This window comes from Culex pipiens, chromosome 2, assembly GCF_016801865.2.
Source record: "Culex pipiens pallens isolate TS chromosome 2, TS_CPP_V2, whole genome shotgun sequence".
NCBI classification, from domain to species: domain Eukaryota; kingdom Metazoa; phylum Arthropoda; class Insecta; order Diptera; family Culicidae; genus Culex; species Culex pipiens.
Genome location: NC_068938.1, coordinates 63668620 through 63693201, shown reverse-complemented (window position 1 = coordinate 63693201; position 24582 = coordinate 63668620). Strand labels below are relative to the sequence as shown.

The following is a 24582-nucleotide window of genomic DNA, read 5'->3' as shown; positions in this document are numbered from 1 at the left end:
CGATTAGAAGAGCTTGCCGGGGGGAGATATCTACATCTTGACCGGTTGTGGGAGAGACAAGTTATTTATGTGTATGATTTTATGGATCTGACCGGACAGTTGACCGCGCAGAGATTGTGGTACAGGTGAAAGACCCCCCTCCCTCGACCATTTCCGTACCGGTATGATCGGCGAGTGAGTTTATGCTTTGGCGAGGTTTTGAGTGAGTCATCTGACGGGTTGAGGAATTATGCAATAAAGTGCCGATTTTTATGTCCCGAGGAGAATTTTTATTTGCCAATGTTGTAAAAATGTTTCGCTTTTTTTGGGACTTTCCACCGGTGGTGGTGAAATGTAGAGCTTGGGGCCACTCCCTGGCTACACAATAGACGAATGTCACCGGGGCTTGTTTGATCTACCGAAATCGATCAGTGCGGAACCTTGTAGGGGTGCAATTTAGGAATTAAAATATCAGTTTGGGACGATGTTTTTGGCCAGTCCAATTAACTGTTTTCAATGTTGACATGTCAATTTTAAATGTGGATGCTGTAAAACTCCGCTTGTTTGACATATTTAGCATTAACATATACAAATAAAGTCAAGCAACATATCCTCCGTTAAGAAACATTTGAGAGCTCAACTTGTTGGGCCGATATTGCTCGATGTTGAGCAAACTGGTAGATTTTTTGTTTGACACTTTTTAGTTGGTTTGACAGAGTCAAACTAAAAAGTGACGTCCTGTCATTTTTTACATGGGACTCACACTTACTGTCAAACCAAAAATCTGGTAGTTAGTGTAAGCTTTGTGTAAAGAGGGTGTAAAACTAAAAAAATGGTCCCGTTCGTTTCACAACAATTGCTGTCAAACAATCGTGATTTCAGTGTACTGTTTTTACATATTGTTTACTAACATTGGCGTGTACTAAAAATGACAGCACGTTTCCGCAGTAACTTTTCAAAAGGGGGAAACTTTAGATGTAAACAAATAATCTAACCCACTTGCTTTAGTGATATTTCACGTTGAGTGAGAGAGCTTGTTTACATCCACGGATTTAGCCACCTATTTGACATTTTTCGTGTGAATATATTAGAAAATCAAAATTTCTCCTGAAACTATCGTGAAACAATCACTGATGTTTTTCTTTAATCATCGCTCAGATCTACTCTTATCCTCTCAACCTGCGTATTTTCAGTCAATCAAAATACGTCAAACTAACCATGTTTTTCTACAATTTAGTACAAAAATGAAAAGAATCAAGGGCTTTCACCCAAAACCTGTTAGACTCTACCAGGCATCTGTCACATCTATCATCGCCATAATCAGATAAACCAACACAGACTTTGGCGCGGAAATTTTACAGCTTTCAACCCGATTGATTCCGGAGCCCATTTCTATTCAAAACCATACCCTGGCCCAAAACCATGAGTGCATATCTCCAATAAAGGCAATAATCCCCGCAGAGTGTGGCACTATCGACGACCCTCCCCACGGCCCAGCGCACCCCGGCACAGAACAAATCACTATAAATAGTGTTAAACCCGCCATAAATCATAGATTTTGGCACTTCCATAGAGTCCGCTGGATGTCCGCTGACTGACTAGCAGGTCCAGGCGATGGGTCTGCCTAGATAGGAGTACCGCAGTCCCCAACCAGCGCTGGTGATGTATTGGCTTTATATGGAATTAAACGTGGTGTCGACCAGGCTCCGAATAAAAAAATCAATCCACTTGGTGTGGACCCCTCTCCCCCCCCTCGTAACGGCCGCACGCACGCAGCATCATCAAAAACTTCATCAGCATCGCACCATCACGCGCGTCCTGACGACGGATGACGAATGGCCGTAAAAAAGCGCCTCTCTCCGGCGGTTGTGACCGATGATTCGCTGCGGTTATCGACACAGACATCACGCCCGGGAGCTGCCTCCCCCGAGGGCGGATTCTGCTGGCACAGACAAGTGGACGCGGAGTTCGCGGCGCGAACATCAGCGCAAAAGCTGGTTAACTGCGAAGTCCGCTTGCCTGTGCTGGTCAAAGTGTGTGACAAAAACGAGCCCTACAATGGCACCAAGTCAGCATCGACAGCAGCACCACCACTGGATAATAAATTCAAATTAAGCATCACAATAGGCAGTCCGGTGGTCCGGCCAAGACCATGCGTCAGGCGCGTATCTGCGTGATCTGCGTGATTTCCGAGGCCCATCAGCTCGACACCAGCAACCGATTCTGCGAACGAACCCCATCGAAGAAGCTTCCAGCGGCAGCAGCACATAAAACTCTGCTAGAAATTATGTCGCCACATTATAAAGCTTGGGGGCGAGGAGCGGTGGGACGCCCCCTTGCGGGTGGGTGGGATGCTGTGTCGCATTGTCGTCGGGGGAGAGAGGTGGGTGGCCACCCTGGTTCTCCCCCCACCATTCAATTTCGGTGATGGGGTACCGAAAGCGAGAAAGAGTGTGGGAAAGTTGTGCCTTTTTTCGGTGCTGGCCAAGAAGTGGATGAATGGTTAGGTCTGGAGATTGGAATCTAGCCGAAAAGCACGTGCTCGGAATCTGTGACTCAAGGGGTGACGATGGCGACGGTGACTTTGACATGCATGAAGGAGATTGTATGGAAATTGAACAGTTATTGGATGCTGTAACCTTGAAGTGGAATTGCTGCATCCAATAAGAGTTAGTCGTAAGTCGCCAAGTCAAATCGCGATCGCTGTGAGAACATTGACCTTTGGTTTGACAGTTCAAAGATCTTAACTTTTCTTGTAATTTTGAGCTCAAATTCTACCTGCACCAAACAGCCAACTTTGAGCCACCTCGCAGCACCTTCTCACTTATGACACTGCAATAATTGAACCTGTTTCGCGGGGTGGCAATCAAACCACCCCGGGCGAAAATCCTTGAAACACCGAACCGCAGGTAGGCCCACCTCAACTCAGCTCACTCAAAAGGAGCCTCCCCTGCTTTTTTGTGCGCGACGAAAATGTGCCCTCCCCCCACAAATTTTGATGGCCTAAACCACGACAGCGGTGGTAGCAGCTGACGAAGAAGTCGAAAAAAACCACCAACGATTAGGAGTTTGTTTTGCGCTGCCGAAAATTGGTGGCCAAATGCCCCCGGGGAGGGAGGGTCCAACGGCAACGGAGAAGCCTAATTTGCTGCCCTCGACGGGCGGCAGGTCGTCGCCGCCGCCAAAGCAGAGCACAACGCAAATAATCTGTTCGATTAATCAAACACCTGTTGGACAGGGCGGCGGCGGCAGCAGCGAAGTTCGCTGCAATCCCTTGACGAATCGCTGATTGCGCAATGGTGTTTGGAAAATCTGCATGATCTGCACGATCGGTGTTGTCAGCGACCTCCAGCTGTCAGTTGGGCAATGCGTTGATGAGCCAAGGGTTAGCACAGAGTGTTGCGGTAAGGGACCGCTGAATTCATTAATGAACTCGTTTTTTCTGTACCCGGTTTAGTCCTGCGAGAATCCCATCGGAAATCGAGGTCACAAGCGGGGGATCAAGTCTAGACCAGATTCCGGTCCCAATCTTCAGAAAAGCATGCTCGATTAGCTCAGAGCTGTGTGTGTGGGGTACAATTTTGCATACATAATTTACCAGAGCGCGGGAAGATTCGTTTCATGTCGGGCGGTTCGGAGTTTGGCGATCGAGGCTTACCTGGAAGAGATAGAAAGAGAAGAGAAATTTCATTAGCTAATTAGTATAAGCTTTTGTTTTTGGTTCGGCTAATGGTTGTTGAACATTTGGGGACCGCTTTAGCTAGGGATTAACTCCCCCTAATTGATGTCAATGGAATGTTTATAACCTCACTCCGACGTCGAAGATCGCGTAAAATCACCTGTTTATGTGCAACATTTCGTAATCCGGATCATCAACCTAAGATTCACCAGCAAAAACACTACAAACAGAACCAAAAATCTACACTTTTCAGCAATCTTTAAAGCTGTCAACGAAGAACCGTTAGCACCCGATCTTGCCGATCGAGAACAATGCCCCGCACGCGATCGCGTGCGTTAGTGTTTGTGGGGGTGATCTGTTTTTGTAGGCGGTGTGATCGTGGCGAAGTGTGAGTGCTGATAAAAGTAGTGCGTTGGTGATCGTGTGATCGTTTTAACAAATTTTGTTCTTGAAAAGGTCGGGTCAGATTCAACATCTTCAACCGACGTAAATTCAGTACATCTGGAGGTCAACCTGCTCAGAAAGAGCTGTAGCTGTTGCTGCGAAACTAGACATGGCAAAAAATAATTATTTAACCGCGATCTCCGGGGACCCCTTTGTGCCCATACCCTCACGAAACTGGTCCAAACACACCTTCTTCCTCGCGTTCATATTTGTCATTTCCACCTGTCGCTGCGCCGTGTGTCCACACACAACCTGTAGCATAACCAGCCATAATAGCAGCAACAACAGAAGAAAAAAAAACTGTATCAAGTCGAGTGACAAACGCGATCGCGCCAAACCCTGCCTGCCCGCGCAACGTGACGCGGTTGCACAATCCGGACTACCTGGCCAGCCTCCGAAGAATGCACACGCGATATCGCTGTGCAGACTTGCCAGCAGCAGTCGGGTCTGGTGTACACCCCCTACGATCGAGGGGACAGAATTCTTCAAAGTAGCAGCAGCTACGCAACCGATCGCTAACCGCAGACTCTGCGGTCTCGAGCAACCTGCTCAAGTCAGGGATGTAGTCGCTGCGGGGACTCAACGGCTGGTAGACAGCTGCCGGGCAACGTTTCAACCCCGGCAGCAGGACTACGATCGCGATGGAGAGGAGATTCACTTGATCTTGCAAGCGGCAGCAACTCGTCGGAAACAGGTTTATTAGCTTCGACGGGTCCGGGGTGACGACGTTCGGACGGAGGGAAAATTAATATTAAATTGTTGTGTGCGCGGAGATCGTCGCCGTTGCGCTAGCGTAGCTGCGCGCATTATTAATACGGATGACGGTCTAGATGTCGTTCACACTGCAAGCCCTGCACTAGAATCCGAGCGATTCCTCGCGTTGCCTAATCGAAATGATAATTGCTTTCGATGGTCTCCGGGAGTGAACCCTGCGGCACCGCCGCTGTCGCGACGAGTTCTACATAAAATTACAGCAAATCAACTCGCTAAACGCACAAATCTCCGCGCGACCACAAAGTAAATTGAATTGAATGACATTATTAGCCGGATCAGTTTACAAGCTGCGCGACGCGACCTTCTTCGTCACCCCCCAGTGGTCTACATGCACTTAGGGGCCCCCTCGACTAGTTGCATAAAAGTGTCCAAGTCGCGCGCGCGCCCGCAGCTTTATCTCATACATATGCTCTCCCCGCAGTCTCTCTCTCTCTCTCGGTGGAGTCTGGCGTTGGTACAGTGAACCTGTTCCGCGCGCAGTTGATACACTATGTAGATGTACTCAGAGTTGCTGCAAGTGCGCCGGCTGGAGAAGGGTGAGAGCGTGCTCGCGCGCTAATTTAACGGATGTTGACAGCTGAAATCAGATTAATTTATTGATTTCCATGAGGACGGCGGCGGCGTCAACGCAGCGACGCGTAGCGGGAACTGGTTGGTGGAGTGGAGCTCTGGGATCGTGGGATTATCGGGAGTACATGGGAGTGATTGGTAGTCGACTGACGCTTTGGGATTCGTTCATTTTGGAGTGGTACAGTTAGTCGCAGCTAGCCGGTTACATGATTTGCCTTCCTGACATTTGTTTAACAAAGTGTTTAAAAAAGGACTTGATGATGACTGATCAGAGCACCAGTTAGTCCCAGCTCTGAAAACTAACCCATTGAATGATTTGCTTTTTCCTATTAATCAACCACAATAGCCAACCACACCGTTCAAACGGGTTAAATAGCCCGCTTTCGGCTACCGCCCGTCCAATAAACAGTCTAACTAGCGCACCAAACTCTCCAACACACACACACATATGAGCCCGGGATCGAGCCCACAAAAATACAGAAATAATTAAAAACGCTGAACGGAGCCACAAAAAAGAAAAACAATTAATTTTATGTTTTCGTTCGTTCCCTGTACACACCCGCCGTCGCCGGGGTTCGCTCCTTCTTCCATCTCTTAATTAATTAAGTGTATATGCTCGAAATTTTTAGCCGCACGGGTATTTGGCGGGCGATCTTCCACCCGCGCACCGCCAAAAACCGTCCTTGGCGGTTGTTTTTGTGTGGCTCTTTTCGGCGTTATTTTTCCTCTTTAATACCATATACACAGAGTTGGGGTAGCTTAAACCAGGTAGTCTACCTGCGCGCAAAAGAACAAAGATGAATCAGCCGAAATTGGCACGATTCGTACCCCTCGGACCGCGGAGTAGCTGCTGATTGAAATCTAAGTGTGTTTTTTTTTATTAATTGTATCTGGCCGGAATGATAGAACCTCACCGCGGATCGTCCTTCTGCGTGTTTTAAGCTTAATGCATATCCGAGAGAGTGCGGCAAAGTCCTTCTGAACCCATCAGTTGGCGCAAGTAGTCGACGTACGATGACGCTCGGCCGACCCTGGACTATGCCGCGTGAGAAGAAGATTCGGTGGTGTTGGATTGGGTGCAGTTAACACAAAGATGATCTAAGATCTGGAGCTACCTTGGCGCGATCTTGGGTCTAGGAGTGATTTCGATCCGGAACAGCAAAAACATGACTTTGAAACAGATTCCGAATACTGAAAACATGATACTAGATACATGATACATGATACTGAATACCAAAAACATGATTCTTTAAACAATATCTTGGACTAGCTTGAAGTGTTCATGGTTATGATTTTAGATCTTGAAGCCACTTTGACCCTGAATTCCGAAAACAAGATTCGAAAAACAGTATCTTTGACTACCTTGGAGTGATCATGGAAATGATCTTGTATCTAGGAGCGATCTTGGACCGACAAGTGATCTTAAATGACCCGCAATGACCACTTCGATAGCGCCGGAATCTCTACAGTCCCGTCACTGTTACTGCAGCTAGCACAAAGATGATCTAAGATCTTGGGCTGGCGCGATCTTGGGTCTAGAAATGATTTGGATCCGGAACAACTAACACATATTTTGAAGCAGAAACTCTGAGTTATTACACCCAAAATTCAGAATCGAGATAATCGTTCTCTCAAAATTTATTGAGGGCTCAGTGCCAAAATCGATAGAATAATGGTACCAACTCACACCATCATAACAAATGAGTTCATTCGTTAGTTGAATCAATAAATCTCCAACAAGTGTCACACATCCACTTCTGACTTCTCCATGGTCACCAAGCTGTGGTGGCCGAGGCAGTTAAGTCATTGGATTGGTTTGTCAAAGGTCTCTGGTTCGATTCCCGTTGTCGACACTTTTGGTTTTTTGTTTGACGGATGAACTTTTTTTGCAAATGAACCTCGAGAGAATAGTTCTATCGCCCATCTCGAGCTGTGTTCTCTGCGTCCGTGAATGGTACCACTATTCTCTCGACTCGAGACCATCATTCTCTCGGACTAGCGCTGCCAGTTTTGGGTGTAGGATACAATTTTTGGTTTGGGACAATCGGAAACAGTATCTTGGACTACCTTGAGCATGGATGACCTTGTATCTTGGAGAGAGATTAGTCCTGAATACCGAAAACATGATTCTTCAGACAAAATCTTGGACTAGATCGAAGTGATCATGACTACGATCTTAAATTTAGAGCGTTCAGGGTTTCCGAATACCGAAAACATGATTCATAAAACAATATCTTAGACTTCCTTGGAGTGATCATGGGCATGATCTTGTATCCATGAGTGATCTTTTAACCCAAAATGACCACTTCGATAGCGCCGGAATCTCTACAGTCCCGTCACTGACGTTCGCTCGACCTTGCCCCATCCATCAAAGATCGCGCAGCGATCCTCACCGAAATGAAGTCCTCCAATCTCTCTCCGCGTAGAAAGGCGATTGGAATTTTTACGACGCTCATCAATTTGCCATTTTCGGCCCGCGGATCGATTTCCCGCGCGGCTTGGCCGCCTGTCACCTGTTAGTGGCAATCATCGTAAAGTAGTGGGAATTATTCATCTTTTTCGTTGTTGGGTGCTGCCGCCACTGCGTGTTCCCCAAATGGCACCCGAGCACGCGATTGAGGGTTATCGTGGGTGTGAGTTTTTCCCCACCGAATTAGGGGGGGGGGGGGGACCTGACTGATGATGACCATTTTTCCGCTTCGCGGTGGGCTTTGTTTGAAGTTGTGTGAATATTTGCAAACCGTCAAGATTAATCACTGCGTGGAGTTTCGACGGGCGGGGCGGGGTTCTTATCGCGGAGTCGATACGATCTGCGTACCCGGTAGAATGTGCAAATTAGGTTGGAAACTCTCGGGGAGGTTGTTTGTTTTCGGGACGGTACTCACGGTAATGAGAAGGTTGCGTTATCCGACGCGGTAACAGTTCCGCGGGTGAAATATGGGCTCGTCAGTAACGCATTTTTTTGGACTGGGCCAACCTCGCAAGTCGGGACTAATCTGGCTTTGTTGGTATTAAACCAGTTGGATTGTGACGTGGAAGTCAGCTTGTGATAAATGAGGTAATCGCTAGTGAAAGAAAACTGATTTGCAGGGCATGCAGTAGTGGACCTCCTCCACGGCGATCGTCTCCACTTTCCAATTACAGCCGACAATACGTGTGTCAATCGCTTTGACGAGGCCTCAATAGCTCGGGTGACCCGAGTTAACGAACACACTTGCCTACAGGGTATTGAGAACGCAGCTATTGCGGGACTCCCTCCGGAAGCTAATGGCTTTCTGCATTAAGGCCAATGGCCAGATATCAATTTACCCGATGTGCGCCCAACCTGTTGATGCCTTCATTAGCCTAACCGTCCACGCGGGTGCTAATCTGAAGAACCACTTTATCCGCACGTAATTTGCGTTGTCGTCGTCCAGGTTATCGCGGGCGCGCGGCCCGTAATTTCCATACCTAACACCCCACACACACGCGGGTCCGTAGACGACACTGACTGTTCAATTATCGGAAATCTACCATTAAATCTTCGATTTTCCCCCACGTCCTCCACACCTTGATGCAGCTGCACACCACGAGTGCGATTCTCCAGGCAGGATTAATTAACCAATCAGCACCTTTAGTTCAGCGGTACACCGGGCTGTGTGGTGGCGCTCGTCGAGCGCTTCACACTCACACTTATCGCCAGCGCACACGTGTACAGCTCAGCAGCAACACCGATAAGAAAGACATCATTTACATAAATTACCCCTACCGATTTAAGTGCAACGGCAACGGCAGCTGAGTTCACGACGACCACCACTATCCGGCACTGCTTCCGAAGTCGCGTATTCATTCATAGACCCGGCTCTCTGCAGTAGTCGCGCCCGTGGGCTCAGGAAAAATGAACCGCTTAATGATAGCCTTATTAGCATATTATTTGTTCGACTGGATCTGCTGTGGAGGGGAAGCTGTGCGCAAAGTGCAAGTCACAGGTAGCAGCATCCAGTAGCGCGGTGGTCAACCCTGCACAAGTGAGAGTGCAACGGACACCTGGCCGGGATGGTCGGCACTCGAAGGGAGCCGGGAAATTATGTTGCAATTTTTTGAACCCCAGCTGCACCTTGAAGGGCGAGAGAGGAGGCCGGAATCCTTCAGCTGCGCTCTGGAGGAATGATTGGATTTTATTATTATTGGGGCTGCCGGCTTGTGGGGTGGTTCAGAAATGGAGCAGTCGTAAAGTTGGTAGTTTTATTGGCGGAATCAGATGGAACGGATTACATGGTTGAGGTTGAGCGCGGTGTGGGGTACGGTCGATCAAGAATCGAACGCGTAATCGTTTATGGTTCGGAACTTGGGCTTTTTCTGTACAACCCAAGCGAGGGCGGTTGGGAGAATCAACGGTAACGGATGTCAGTACAGAAATCTCTTGGGTCGTTCAACTAAACCTGCTCTCAAATGCTCCAAAGATCATCAGCAACCCCCGGAGCAGATATTCCTCTCCAGTCCAATTTTATTGTTTGATTTATTTTTATTTGATTAATAAAAGTCCCAACGGCCATACACCGTAGGCTACTCCACACTCGGATCCGAGCTGTAGTTGTACGACGACCCTCTCCGCCGCACATGTACACAGCTTTGCACGGATCATTTTACGCGAGACGTCACCCGCGCACACCAGCCCCGAACCACTACCGTGAAGTCTGAGCGCGTCGCGCTCAATTAGTTTGTTATTAAACTTGACTTTTATCTCTCGGTACGCGCGGTCGTGGTGTGGGTTCCTCTTGCGATCGCAACTGTGAGTGTCAACGCCGGGCTCGGACTACACACAGACAGAGATTTGTTCGGAAGCCGCGCCAGTTGAAAGACCAGCGAATCATGGGTCAATTTAGATACGCGCCGGAGTTGACAACGCGATCGTACGGGGACGGCGATCGTCGGTAGTAAGCAGAATCAGAACCAGCATGGTCATCGTCGTACATGTGAGCGGGGGAGAGATAGCGTAATACGATCCGGGTCCCCGAATAAAATTCCCACGTCTCTTGGGGGTACATAAATATTTATATACGAGTGTGTGAGTGTGTGAGAGAGGGTACGAGGATGGAGCAGAAAGAGTTCTGTCGGGTTATTGTTTGATGTGGAGGAATGGTGCTGAGATTGTTGTGGATTGATCCTGTGGTATCACCGTTTTAGATATACCTGCTTTTTTGAAGATTTGGAGACTAAAGATTCAGAAGATCTTCTGAATACGAGTCAATTTAATCTTCAAAGCATCAGAATCTTGGATATATCTGTTACACGTGACTTGGTGTCAAATCAAAATGATAACTATAGGACTGTTTGAAGTATGAAGATGAACTTCTATAGTTCAACCAGTTAGGTGTCTTGAGATCTTCATAAGCTTTGTAGACTGTAGGATTCTAGAGATCTTCTGTATAGAACACCGTTGATCCTTTAGATCTCATGATCTTTAACTTCCAATTCAGGTCATCTAATCGATTCTCGGACTTCAAATCTAGAACCTTTTCAACCTGTTCCGCGAAGTGCCCAACTCGACCTGCTAGCTGAATCGCTCCCTCACGCAGCTTAATTCGCTCTCACCCGCACTCGAGAACACCAGCAACAACAACAACCGACATCGTCGAGCATAGCTCAAGCCGGAGTCCCACCGTCGCGCAGCTTCCCAAAATGCTGGTCCAACAAAGGCAACCTCTTCCGCCTTACCTTACCCACAACTCCTCGTCCAACGACTGCGCGCTGTGCACCTCGCATTCCGGAGTGTTTGGGATTTTTTTTCGTGGGCTCTCCGTCGCCGACTTCGTCGCCGTCCATCGCCGATCCCACAAAGTGGCCACTTCTGAAAAATGTTTCCCACCCTCGCATTTCTCGGCGGGACCTGCTCGTTCAAGTTCGAAGGAGCGCAGCACCGCCGCACGAGAGACGCAGTGTGTGGGGTGGAGCTCTCATATTACGTACATAAGTGGAATTTTATACACTTGAACATTTATAACAACATCAACAGCGTGTGTGTGTGTTTGGAGAGCTTTTTTTGTTGTAGCCCCTCTCGATCTTGGCCGTCGAGGCCGTTTCGAGACCGAGAGTGAGAGCTCCCCTAAATGAATATTAATTTCGATTCAAAATTGGAGGAGGATTTTTTATTTATTTTCTCGGCAACGCTCGGCGCTGCTCTGGTTTGTTTTTGGACCATATTTGGGTCTGCGGACTCATTGTTTGCGAGCGGGAGACTCAACCAGGTCGCGCCACATTATCACCCCTCGTTAAGAGGACCTCCTAATTAGCGACCGCGTTTGATGACACCCCGAGACCTTTCAAGAAATGGTTTTACTACCTGCAAACCTTGCGCGGCGGCGACCTGAAGATCCTCGCGCGAAGCGCTTGCCATTAATCGTGTGAACAAGTGCGCGCGAAGGTGCGGTGCGACCGTCCATCAATAAAAGAAATACGAGAAGCCGGCTACCTTGAGAGCCTTTGCGGGGTTCGATTCAACCAAGTACCTTTTCAGCTCGCAACCAATCAGCCTTTGAGTCACTTGGTGTGCCAAAGTGGTGATTCACGAGTTTTCGGACGCTTCTTCAGATTTTGGGCCTGGGGGAGAGATCGCTGGGAAAGTGGCCCTGAAGAAGCGAGTGAGTCATGTGAGCGGAGGTTAGCGCGCTGGGATTGAAGGGTTCAGGAATTCGCTGGTGTGTGAAACGTGGCGGTAATTGGAAGTCGATTAACGCGACACTAAAACCAAGATCTTGATGATCTCAAGGATCAACCAAGATGATAACGAAAGATTTCGAAACGTTGCCTGAGCTTCAGAAGACCGCAATACACACAACTGTTGGGTATATGATCAATTGGGTCCTAAAATGAAGCATAGATTGCTGATATTATTGTTTACAGCGATAAAGCTTATTTTTCTGAGTACAATGACCCTTTGTACGACCACAAAAAGTTTAAAATGGATTTTTAAATCAATTTTGAAAAATTTACCTCGCGATCCTTCTTGACAGAAAAGCTCCTACTTGACAGCTCGTTCCAAGGGGACCATAGTTGATCCATCGAAAAAACGTTGTCTTGTCAAAAAAAAAATTGCATTAAAATGAAAAAAAGTGATCAGAAATGATTTTTAAGCGTGTTTTTTACCGTTGTACATAAAAATTGACATAGGGCTTTGCTGCCCATGTTCGCATAAATGTCCCATATGCAAAAACAGCAAGCTGAGAAAAATGCATTTGAAGTTTGCCCCATACATAAGGCTACGTGTTAAGTTTTCGCGAACAAACTGGATTTCCTCCTGATTTCTAGAACAAAGTACTGGATGTTATATGCTCTTTCGAAAGAGCACACAATTTTGAACCAAACTGCATCAATAACTCGAAATCGATGAAAATGCATATGGGACATTTATGCGATCAGGGGCAGTTTAGTACCCAATTGGTGATGATCTGGAAGATCAACCAAGTTGGTAACAACAGTTTTTGTCAATGTATAAGGTTGGTATTACTTCAGTAGACATCATTGCATCAACAAATGACAAATGACCTTGAAGTCGATGTCTCGAAGTTCTGATGGTTCAACCTTGCCATATACGTAAGATTGATCGGATGTAACAGTCGACAGACCTTCAGTAGCCTTCACAAGCATTAAGCTAGACTAATACCAGCGTGTTACACTTCATCTCCGCCAGTCTAATTCCGCGTATTTCATAACATCGAGCGCTAAGATGTAACAAGATATTGTGAAAATCACTTCCCCTAATCGAAAAAAGCCCGCAAAACTTTAAATAGCTCCCCAAAGGCGCCCAAAAATTAATTTTATTTCCTCTCTATCACTTTCATTTATCTACCTCGGGGGCTCGATTATCTGCGATCAACGCCACCACCACCTCCCCGCTTCTCTCTCGGAAGAGATCCAACTTAATTTTTCGCTTGTTTGTCCAATTAAGTAATCCATACAGCACATTTCGGCGCTTGATCTCCGGCCGGCCGCGCCGTCCGAATGCTCGGCGTTAATTATTTTCGTTTTTCCCAGGCGCGCCGAATTTCCCGAATCGTTTGTGTAACTCATCAGCAGCAGGCCTTTTTTACGTAAGATTTACGTACGAGCAGAACCTCGGTCTTGAGGGGGGGTGCGCTGCACCCCAGGAGGGAATCGATGACCCTGGGACCGAAATGACGACAGTCACCAATTGAAATTTATGTCCTGAGAAGAACTCGGGGGGTTCGGTCGAATCTTGTCCCAGGTAACGATAATTAAAACGTTACTTTACTGGTCCTCGCCGATGAGGACGTTTCTCCGATTTTATTGTTTCACTTAATTATTTGAAGGGGTCTCTCGTGAAATGGGTCCATTAAATTGGGTTTTCTCACCCTGCCGCGGAGATGTCACACACGCACGGTGGAGTCCGTGCGGGGTTTTACGGCCGCCGCTTCATCTATAAAAATGAAGCAATCTCGCCGTGAGTGCTCGCTGTGGTTGCAACAATCACCGCCGAATGGGGATTTGGCTAATTAATCAAAAGGTCGCCGACGGTACGAGTTCTAAACGGTGAGAAAACTCCACCTTCAATCTCAGTCAAGAGGTACCCTTAATTAAGCGGAAATGAAGCGCGCACCGTTCAGTACGTACGCAGAGCTTATCAGCGCTGACGACATCGGAAATCAATAAAGCAAGAGGAGTCCGAGATCTTGGCACGGCAGCAGCGGTGACTAATTAATTCACGATACTAATTTCAGGTTGGACGCTCCGTCGGCGATTCCCATGGCCACCGCCTCTCTTCCCGCGAAGAACTAGTCCGAATCTGGACCAGCAACAGCACGACATACGGAGGAGGAGAAGGGTTCGAGAGACAAACATCTCTAATCTTGTGGTTGAAATAAAAAAAGAGAGATTTAAATCTGGCGTATAAAAATCAACAATCGGCCGTTGCTAATGGCCGTGTGAGGGGCCCCGAACGTTTTACGACCAAGTCGGTAGTGTGTCGTCCGCGTTCTGTACCGCTTCCTAGACGGGGGTTTGTAGCAACAGAAACAGGTAGGGAAGCGATGGCTGAAGAAATGATGCTCCTTCGAGCGTTTCCTGGAACTGACCACGCCGCGGTTGGTGTCATTATCTCGAACTCAACGCTGTTGAGGGTGGACGGTATCGGCGAGGCTGTAGTTGTTGAGGTTGGAATCATTCGTCGTACTTCACAGCGCAACCTTCGTTTCCAGCACCTCGATCGCCCGGGGCCAGTGGAAATGACTAAACCGGCTGCTGCCGTTCGACAAGTGTGTGGTGGAGGTGGATACACTGCGCGCAACATGTTTTGTTATGGAGAGATTCCAGCATCCGTCGCTCCCAGGCGCGTAGAAGGAAACATGAATGATCGCGTCTGGGGTCCAACTTCCCGTCGTCACCGCTGCTGGGAAGAGGTTGCCAGTAGTCAGAGTGTGGGATAATTGATTCGTAGCTGGAGGTACGAAAGTAAGGGAAAAGGGTAGATCTTGATATGAGGGGACCTTCAAGAATTGCCGTACTGCACCGCTGGTGAAGCGGTTGATGGGTGGTTCTGATCATGTTTGCTCACTTGTTGGCGCGATACCTGGAGGTGATAGCGCGCGATCGCTTGACAGATCTAGTTTTGACGGTATTTTGATTGGTTGAGCAATTGCTTGATGGATTTGCGTACTGACAGCTGGAGTCTGGAAGTGCTCTCATCAGCACGGAGAAACATCGTGAAAATATCGTTGAAGATATCTTGGAAGGAGAGATCGGGAATTCGGGTTGTTCTCATCACAAACTTGAACTTGCAGTGGTTTCGAGATCAACTGATCAAACTTGTCGAACAGGGCGTAATTGGCTTCTCTGCCGAAGCCAGGTATCACCAGTTTCAACTAGTTACACTGTCTTAGCAACACGATGTATTGTCGGTGGCAAAATTCGAGGAACGACCAAATGAGCGATCAAATGGATTACTACTTAACATGTGGGTGATAATGTAGAACCGCGATAGTCCATGACATTCAGAGATCTCTAATTCAGCAAATCTACGAAATTAAGTCCGCAACGCAAACCAAGTGACGCAAGCCGCCTCAAACTCGCCGTAATTATGCTATCTGGAAGCGATCCAATCGCGGCAGATCAACAATCTCGTTTCCAATCTGGACCCCTCTCAATTGGGACATTAAATCCCTCATGTTGACAGTTGGCTTAATTAACCATCATTTCTCAACCGCCTACGACAGCTCGTCAAAGCTCGTAGGGCATCTCCCGCACCAAATAGGGGCAGGTTAATTGGCACCAATAGAGACAGCGGGAGGGAGTTCTCAATTGATATCGTAGCTACTTCAGAAGTGAACAAGTGAAACGCGAGTCATCGCGGCGTGAGACAATGCGACTGCAGCTTCCGGGGGCCTTAGGGCCTTGGCAGTGCATCTCATCTCGGGGAGATTGAGCCGACATGTTAATTGAGAGCCACTGATTTTCGGGGGCCGCCTTAATTGAGGCGGAATTCTACCGCAGAGTTCACTTTTATCGAACGTCAATAAATCTCGCCGACGACGGAAAAAAGTGCGCCTTAATTGAACGATTATTCGCCGGGCTTTTACTCTTCCACTTTTCCACCCCGAGAGTGTCCCTCTTCGGTGACCCCCGGAGTGAACCGCGCGCGAGTGGCTACTTCCAACTCCATTAAAATTTGTTGGTCATGGCCTAATTAATTGACGCTTTTATTCTCGACCTCTGCGCGGTGATGCCGCCGCCGAAGTGGCCACCTCGAGAGGCTTCTTTTCCTTTTTCCTTAATTGAAAAACGTTCAACGGCGAAGGCTCCTCTTCGCGACGACGACGCCGAATTCGGCGTGAGAAAAATTTGCGCTTCCTTGGGCACTGCCCGGCAGAGGCACTTGACTCGTCGCAGTGATTTTGGCGATTCGTTAGTGTGGGTGTTGGACGTTTCGTCGAAAAGTTTAAACTGTTTCATTTCATCTTTCAAATAAGGAGCCGTTTAACAGGTCGTTTCTCCGAATGGACGTTTGGTCAAAAACGCAAGTTCTCTGAAAAAGCCGTTTCACCGAATTGACCGTTTCACCGAAATGACCGTTTCACCGAAAACCCATTACACCGAAAAAGCAATTTCTCCAAAAATGCCAATGCACCGAATGGGCCGTTTACCCGAATGGGCCATTTCACCGAATGGTCCATTTTACCGAAAAGTCTTTTCAGAGCCATTACTTAACCATGTTTCGATTTGGTTCGTAGTATTCCCGGATATTCGATGAATTGACATTCGGTGAAACGACCCAAACTTCTGCAACATTTGGCTCATTTGCAAGAGGCAACACAACCAAGGTGAACAAGGTGCACGCGGGACTCCAAAAACTCCAAAGAAGCAGAAATTAAGAAATTAAATTGATTTGACTTTAAATTAAGAGTGAAGTCCGGGTGTGTGTGCACTTCCCGGAGAACCTCTCACGAGCGGACCCTTACGCGGACCCCACCCGCAGCGCGCGCCGTCCAGCTACAAATCTTGGGTTCTTATCGCGCGCCCACAATCTTGACCGCGCGCAAGACCCCTCTGCGAAAGAATCTCCCCCGGAGGATCTCTCGCGGCACATGTGCGGACCTGGGTGAAATGTGAAACCCCGCGGAAAAAACTTTCCCCTACTTCGTGGAGGTGGAGGAGGTTGAAGATGTGCGCTGCACACAGGCGGACATCTTCGCGGGAGAGATGCGTTTGCGATAAAATATTTGCGCGATTGTTTTCGCCAGGTGAAATTTATGGTAATCGCCGGGGCGGCGGATCTGTGTGAAGGGCGAAATCGTTGAGGTTGCGATAAGCGAGTTGAGGGCTCTGGACGTGAAGTTCTGGGAAACATTGGTGGCGGCGTTGACCAAGGACTTGGTCGGAGATGTATTGATCGTCGGGAGATCCGACGTCAGCGCGGGGTGATGGAGTGTCTAGATTGAATGATTTCTTCAGCTATGGGGTGAGAGTCTATTGACAGAGGCTTGGGCATTGTCGGTGGACTTTGTCAGGGTTTTGACACCTTGCGCTGAGTTGTTGCCCTAAAAATCACAGAAGAACCCTTCTGAAAACAAATTGGCCCAAAAGGGTGGCAAAATTCGCTACCGTTTCTCACCCAAAAACCAAGTGACGAAAGGGGTTCAACCGCCCGGTGGCAATCGTCGTAACACAATTTCCCGGCGGGGCCCATCGAGATGACTAATGGGACGTAATTTCCGCCCCAAAAACCGCAACATCGAGGCCCCAAAACGCCACAACTCTACGGGCGTACAGAAAAGTGGCGAAAATCTCACGCGTGCCCGCGACAATTGACCAACAGTCCCAACCTGTCAGGTGGTCATTAGGAGAGCCTAGCGGTCACTTTAATAACTCCCGCGTGTTAGTGCTGCTGCTGGGAGACCCCCGGAGCCATGTGTGGACCCGTGATGATGGCCAGCGGGTTTTCTTACGTGCGGTGGCAAATGTAGTTTCGTGTCAAATTTATCAAACTTGAGACGGCGGCGGGGATAGTTGAGGTCGGTGGGGCTCTCAATTTTCGCTCGAAGCACCGCCGGGCACCACTCAAAACAAAAGATTTGAGAAATGATCACCGAAACTAGGCTAAACTTGGCACGCAGAAGCTTTTCTCCGCTGTGCGGTGGCCTCCGACGGATTAGACTAAACAGGCTCCACGCGAATCAATCAATCTCCGTGCGTTTCAAAGGGGGGGCTTCTGGGGATTGCTGCACGAGCCTCACGCGTGTGTGACAAAGGTGATTTGGTGATGGTTAATTTGTGGTTCACGACCGGGGGAGATTCGGTGCATATGTTGCGCACCACGTTAACCTTGTGCTGATTAGGGGTAATCCTCTTAAACGGGATCCTCGGGCCTTTCGAAACCTCGGCGAAATTGATCGCGCGGATTGAAACGTCTCGCTGACAGACCCCAGTCAATCAACGGACACCCTCAACCGGTGTGTTAAGAGTTGATAACCGTCCCGTCGGACAATGAGGTGGCCGAGAAGCTCTTAAGCTGTCATTCTCGGCTGGTAGCAGCGTAGAAGCCGTTGATGGACCCTTGAAGCGCTGTGGGACCAAACCGGTCAGTTTCCAATTTCTAGGTCTTGGCCCGGTTCATGGAGCGGGGTAGAGAGGGGGCGCCCAGGAAGGGGGCAAATATTTGTTTTTCTATTAACATAACATTAAGAAAATTATGCTCCGAATCGCGCCCGGGACTTGGCCGGGTGTGTGAGTTTTGACGAGGGCACTCGCGCCCGATGGAGCGACTCCGAGGAGGTAATAAGTTGCGCGCAGCTTTTGATGCGGCTGCTGATGATGATGAGTTGTGTGCTCGGTTTTGTTTTGTGTGGGGTTCCGCGTGGTACAGGTAGAGGGGGAGTAGAGATGGTACGGTTTTGGTGATCCCTTCTCAGAATCGGACATTTTGAAGAGGTCACCTCAAACTCACCAAGAGACAGGCCCGTAGCCAGGGGGGGGGCTACCGGGCTGCAGCCCCCCCCGAAATTTTTCCAATTTTTTTTAAATTGTACTACCTTAAAAAATCTCGAATCAATGATTGTGTGTTCTCTTCCCAGAAATAATTTGTAAGATAGAGAATCAAGAATTGATTGATCAAACTAAGTAATTTGCCTGTCCATTGCCGGGCTCAGTTTTTGTAGATTATGGATCCAATATTTAAAAATTGAGCTGCAGATTTTAACATTGTTCCATTCAGTAACATCTCATTTATCTTGTACTTTTAGCATTACATTGGTTAGGATGGTCCAAATCTGGGCTTACTTGGGGCTATCCCCTGAAATCAAAGATTTACGCATCACTAGCCTAAGGTCCAAAATTTGAGCTTTTTCTGACCACTGACCACCAAGTTTGGGCAAAATCGTCAAATTGTATGGAGAAAAGCAACTGTTTCAGTTTTTGACCAATGGAAGGCGCGAAAACTATCCAGTTCTTACCAATTTTTAGAACTAATATCTTCTTTAAATTTGGAAAAACTTTCCCGAAGACACCTTATTTTTTTGGGTTTTTTGCTAAAAAGTACCTTCGAAAATAGCAATTTCCGAGCGGACTGCTCTAAGGGGCTACATAGAAATAATTACCGTCATCTGGGGCGATTCGGGACTACAGTCTGAATAGGGACAGCAAAAATCCTTAGATCTTGTTGTCTTATTTTTGATTGTAAAGCTTAAGTATGACCCCTGAAGAACCATAAAATAATTTAGAATTTTTGGATTCAATGTGACGGCCGAAATGGAGGTCAAGAAATATTTCTGGTGTTTTTTTTAAAGGTCCAATACACCAAATTTCCAGTGTTTGCTTTTTGGGTGCTTTTGAAACCGTCAGGGGTATTAAAAAACACCCAAAAAGCAAAAACTGAAAATTTGGTGTATTGGACCTTTAAAAAAACACCAGATTTGTTCATATTTAACTAAAATGTGGTTGCAGATGCCGAATTTGATGTTAAAAACAAGCAAATAAAACATGCCGACTTCATTTGTTCCTGATTCGATTATCCGAAGTCCTTCGAACTTCGGATAATCGAAACTTTGGATAATCGAGGCTTCGGCTAGTCGAATTTTGACTGTAAAATTAATAGCCCTCCTTTATTTGCATTAAAACCTTTAAACTGTTAACAAATGTTTTTTTTCTACATTTTTCAAAATTTATCATAATTTCTCAAAAATAATTAGATTTTGTTTTCAAAAACGAAAGCATTGAATATGAAAAACATTTGAGTGAATTTCGACTATTATCAGAAATACAATTCTAATTTTATCGTTTTGGTTTTAAGAATATGGTTAGTAACATATCTGAGACCTCAGAGAAAAATGTTTGAGAAATATCTGTGTGTATTTTTTTATTACTTTTTCGTAAACCTTTTTGCCTTTCTTACAAAAGAAAGGTTTAAGGTTTGCTTTTGGAAAAACGCTTTTTTCAGAAATCTAAAAAAAATCGTGCACGGCGAGGATTCGTCCCAGGAAAAAATCCTATTACTAAATTGAAGGTTTAGATGCGCTCTTTCGATTGAATTTTCGCCCGAAACCCGGAACACAAAGTCTGATTTTTGAGAGCTCTTTTTCTGAAATACATGGCCGATGTCTGTATCCGCTCTTAAAAATTTGTGTCTTCCATCACTGGAAAACCGCTCGTAAAACCCACCATTTCTAAAAGCCAGATCTGTAGCCGTGGGGTCGGAGACGAACATTTTATTTTTCGATTCACAATTTTCGACCAGTAAATGTGGTCAAAGCCATTTTTAGAGGTATTTTTTGGACTATTTTACAGATAACACTATCAAATTTAAAGAATTCAGTTTCAAACAAAAAGCCATTCGAAAACATGCGCCATAAACTGTTTGGGCCCAAAATTTGAAGCTTTTCCAAAATGTATTTCCAGAGATATAACGATTTTAGTGTTTTTCGTCTTATTATTACCCTATTTTTTCCTATTAAATTTTTGGATTTCTGCAAAATCATATACTGAACATCAAATTCAAAGTCCCAGCCCATTCTCGATCGAAAGCATTTGGTATGAATTGTATTCGAGTAAATTTTGGTATTGATCAGACGGTTGGTTCAAAAGTTATAGCTGTATGATTTTTCTTTATATACAGAGTAAATTTCTCTAAAAAGGTAAGCCCGAGCAGGGGTAAATAACACGAGAATACCATTTTTGCCTTTCTTACTAAAGAAAGGTATAGGGTTTGCTTTTGGCTCCGACGCCAAATCAAGCTTCGTTCCCAAATCATTTCTCGAGAAATATTCATTCGAAAAATCTGCAAAAAATCATGGACGATCGATTTTCAACGCCCGATCGTTTGACAATGACAGAATTGGTCTATCTCCAATATCCGAATTTTGGCGCTCAATTTACTGAAGAGCACGCGTGACGTCCGTGTGTGGTAAAAAAGTGCTCAATTTTGTGGTAGGGGGTTTCTCAGAGCCCACATTATGGATTTAAGCTTTCTTGGGCGCATTTGAAAGGGGATGTGCTGAACCTGAACCAGTTCCATACCAAATTTGAAATTATCCATTTTTTAAGGTGCCTCGGAGTGTGTTTTCGCCTGATCAGGCGGTTTTCAAATGAAAATTCGGTCGAAAATTGAAGTATTGAAATCGTTTATTTATCCCAAAAAATGCATTTTTCGAGCCCTACATCCTCCCAAATTTTCATCCATGTCGGTAATGTGGTTCTTGATTTACAGCTTTTGGACTAATTCACTGTGAGGGGGAAAAACCCCTAAAAAAGGTAAAAGCCAATTTTCACCAAATGCCAAAACTATTCCTTTGGCATTTTATCTATTTTTTTTTCTCCACATCATAATCTAGACCATACTCGATGTTCTGAAACAAATTTGACCTCATTCGGATTTACCGTTCAGATTTTAGAAAATTTCCATTTTTGCCTTTCTTACTAAAGAAAGGTATAGGGTTTGCTTTTGGCTCCGACGCCAAATCAAGCTTCGTTTCCAAATCATTTCTCTATAAAAATATACATTCGAAAAATCTGCAAAAAATCATGGACGATCGATTTTCGACGCCTCGTCGACAAGTTGTCAAGTTGAGCTTCACATGCAGACGCGAGCAATGCTGGCGCGTGATGCTGGCGCGTACAGAATTTTGATAGGGGGAGAGGGGGTAATATGCACCCCCGGGGCAAAATGCACCCCCTGCTTTTCTCGGTATTTGGAAGAATTTTCCGGGGAAAAAATCATAGAAATTGGAAGCTTAACATTGCTAAACCATGCTGGAAAAATTTGAGCATCGCAGTATAAAAACAGTTCAAGTTATTTGCAAAACTTTAACATGTTGTGTTTTCATCTAATTTTCATCGAACTTTCATTATGATTTTTGGACAATATAAAAAGCATTTATTGATATTGAAAGTGTTGAGGTATATAGTTTTTGCCATAATCTTCATTATTCTGTAGATAGATGAGTCGAAAAACATCAAAAAATGCATTTTTTATTAAATTTTCTGCAAAAAGCGTGTTTGGGGCAAAATGCACCGCTGTAACCCTTTGTAAAAACAGCGGTGTCATCTAGTGGTGACTAGTGAAAACTGCTTTTACCCGGTGCATTTTGCCCCATGTTGTGGTGCATTTTGCCCCGCATGGTCGTTTGAAATGAATCAAAAATGTTTCTAGAAATTTCATATTTTTGAACAATTTTGAGGTTTTTAAAGACTTTTTTCACTTGGATGACGAAGAATAATAGTTGTTTGAGAACATCGAACAAAATTCTTCCACAGTAATGCTGTAATGGTTGAGTTGCGGCTGAGGACAAAACGCAAAGGCCAGCAGAGCCAACCAAGACCCCTACACAATCCCCCTTCCCTTCCCACGCCTTGTCTTTAACATCAATCCCTTCCCTACTAACCCCGAGTAGGCCGCGGGTAATCGGCTCCCCTCCCACTAACATTTCTTGACTTTTTTTTGATAAGGTCCTATAAACAAATGTAAACATTGAGTGTATCCCTTTCACACCTTATGTCAAAGTCCATCGGAGTAAGCGGGATACACTCAATGTTTACATTTGTTTATAGGACCTTATCAAAAAAAAGTCAAGATTTACACACAAGATCCTCTGTAATTATTAAGTCAAATGTAATTACAAAAGCCGACTCGGTCCTAACCAGGTCCCAGTACCGAAAAGGACCTAATAAAAATAATTTTATGAAAAAAAAAAAAAAAAAATGCTGTAATGGTTGAGAAATCACAGTTTTCCCTTAGGAGGTGCATATTACCCCCTCTCCCCCTACTAGATTACTCCCTTTTAGTGCAAGTTGCTTTATCGATTGCTCGTTCATCACACATCGCCTATCATGATTATCCATGCTAAGCTTCTGTGAACGCAAACTAGACGCAAGCAGCTATCCGTTCTGAAGCCCCATGCTCATTCTTTTGCATTTCTTTTTTGTTTTGCTCATTCTCTGATCGATCTCTGAGTGAACGAATTTTTGGTGAGCGTCCAAGCTTCCCATGCGCCAGTGACAACGCACATCGCGGGCAGGGCTGAGCTGTAGGTTAGTCGAGGTTAGTCGTCGACTAACAAGTTCTTTAACAAAAATGTCGCCCTCCTTAAACCATTTGGCGCCCTTAGCAGGGCCCAAGAGAAACTTAGCATTTTGCAAATTTGCCAAGTTGCCGATTTGTGCTGCGCCTTCTTGAAAAAGATAAAGAAGCCCCAGGGCCCCAGGGCGCCCCCTCAAGAAGCCCCAGGGCGCCCAAAATGACATTTTCGCAAATTAAAAAAAGAGCCTAAGGGAGATCAGGGCTAAGCTGTAGGTTAGTCGAGCCGCGTTTGTTTGGAATCAACTAGCAGTGCTCTTCAACTTGTTCCGTTTTGATGATTCTTTCCTTTTTCTAGATGCTGCTACGTTGCTTGGGTCGCTGTTCGTTTTATGCATCGCTAGCATACAATGACCGGTGTTATGGTATATCTGGGTCTGACCTGTGTTGGAAAAATACTATTTTGTTCGCTGCGATGGTTAAATTTAATGCGGCTGGAGTGGCTATTTTTTGCCAAATCATTCAAAAACTTTCCTTTAGTAGGAATGAAATTGGGTCAAAATGTTTGTTTTATGGAATTTGCAATTCCTCAGTCTTTTTAGTGAAACTTAATTCTGTTGTTCTGGGTACGTTTTTCACCAACAAAGATTTTTCAAAAATTCAACCTTTAGTATACTCTTTGAAAAGTGTCGATTTCTTTGAAAGAGTAACACTGCTGAGTGACTTGTTTTGATCTCTTAGTTTTTGAGCATTATTTCAGTTTCAATTTTAAAACTATTCATCAAATTTAAACATATATTTGGAAAATGTTGGTAAGCTATCTGAAATTCTTCGTAAAAAGTTTTTTTTTCATTTAAATGGTTTTTGTGCGGTAGAAGTATGTTTTGTGTAATCCAAAAACGAATAATCTCGTTAATTCTTGATATTTTGAAAAGTGCAAAAACACACTCAGAGATTACGAACAATTTAGCGATAGGCAGAAAACATTACGAACATCGCAAATTGTGAGCTAATTCTCTGCCTCACAAATAATTTGTTCTGATTTAAAAAAACGAAAATGCTTGTGTGCGAGCACAGCTTACACCCGGCCATGGCAAATGAGGCAAAAACCAGCGCTTTTCAGTTTTATGAAAAAATCATG

The 24582-nt window shown here is 45.8% G+C and overlaps 1 protein-coding gene across 3 annotated transcripts in view; it reads right to left on the bottom strand.

Annotated features, from left to right (window-relative positions):
- LOC120420813 (zinc finger protein GLI4) overlaps positions 1-24582 on the bottom strand; it is a 90462-nt gene that overhangs the window by 47226 nt on the left and 18654 nt on the right. The window contains exon 1 of one of the 3 annotated variants that reach the window (XM_052708373.1): positions 3819-3977. The exons of 1 other annotated variant lie outside the window; for it this stretch is intronic. In XM_052708373.1, coding sequence (XP_052564333.1) covers positions 3819-3835 — 17 coding nt within the window. In that variant the 5' untranslated portion in view covers positions 3836-3977. Of the gene's footprint in view, positions 1-3785; positions 3978-24582 lie in introns of those variants that run through there. One more of the 3 variants, XM_052708375.1, reaches the window with a different exon arrangement.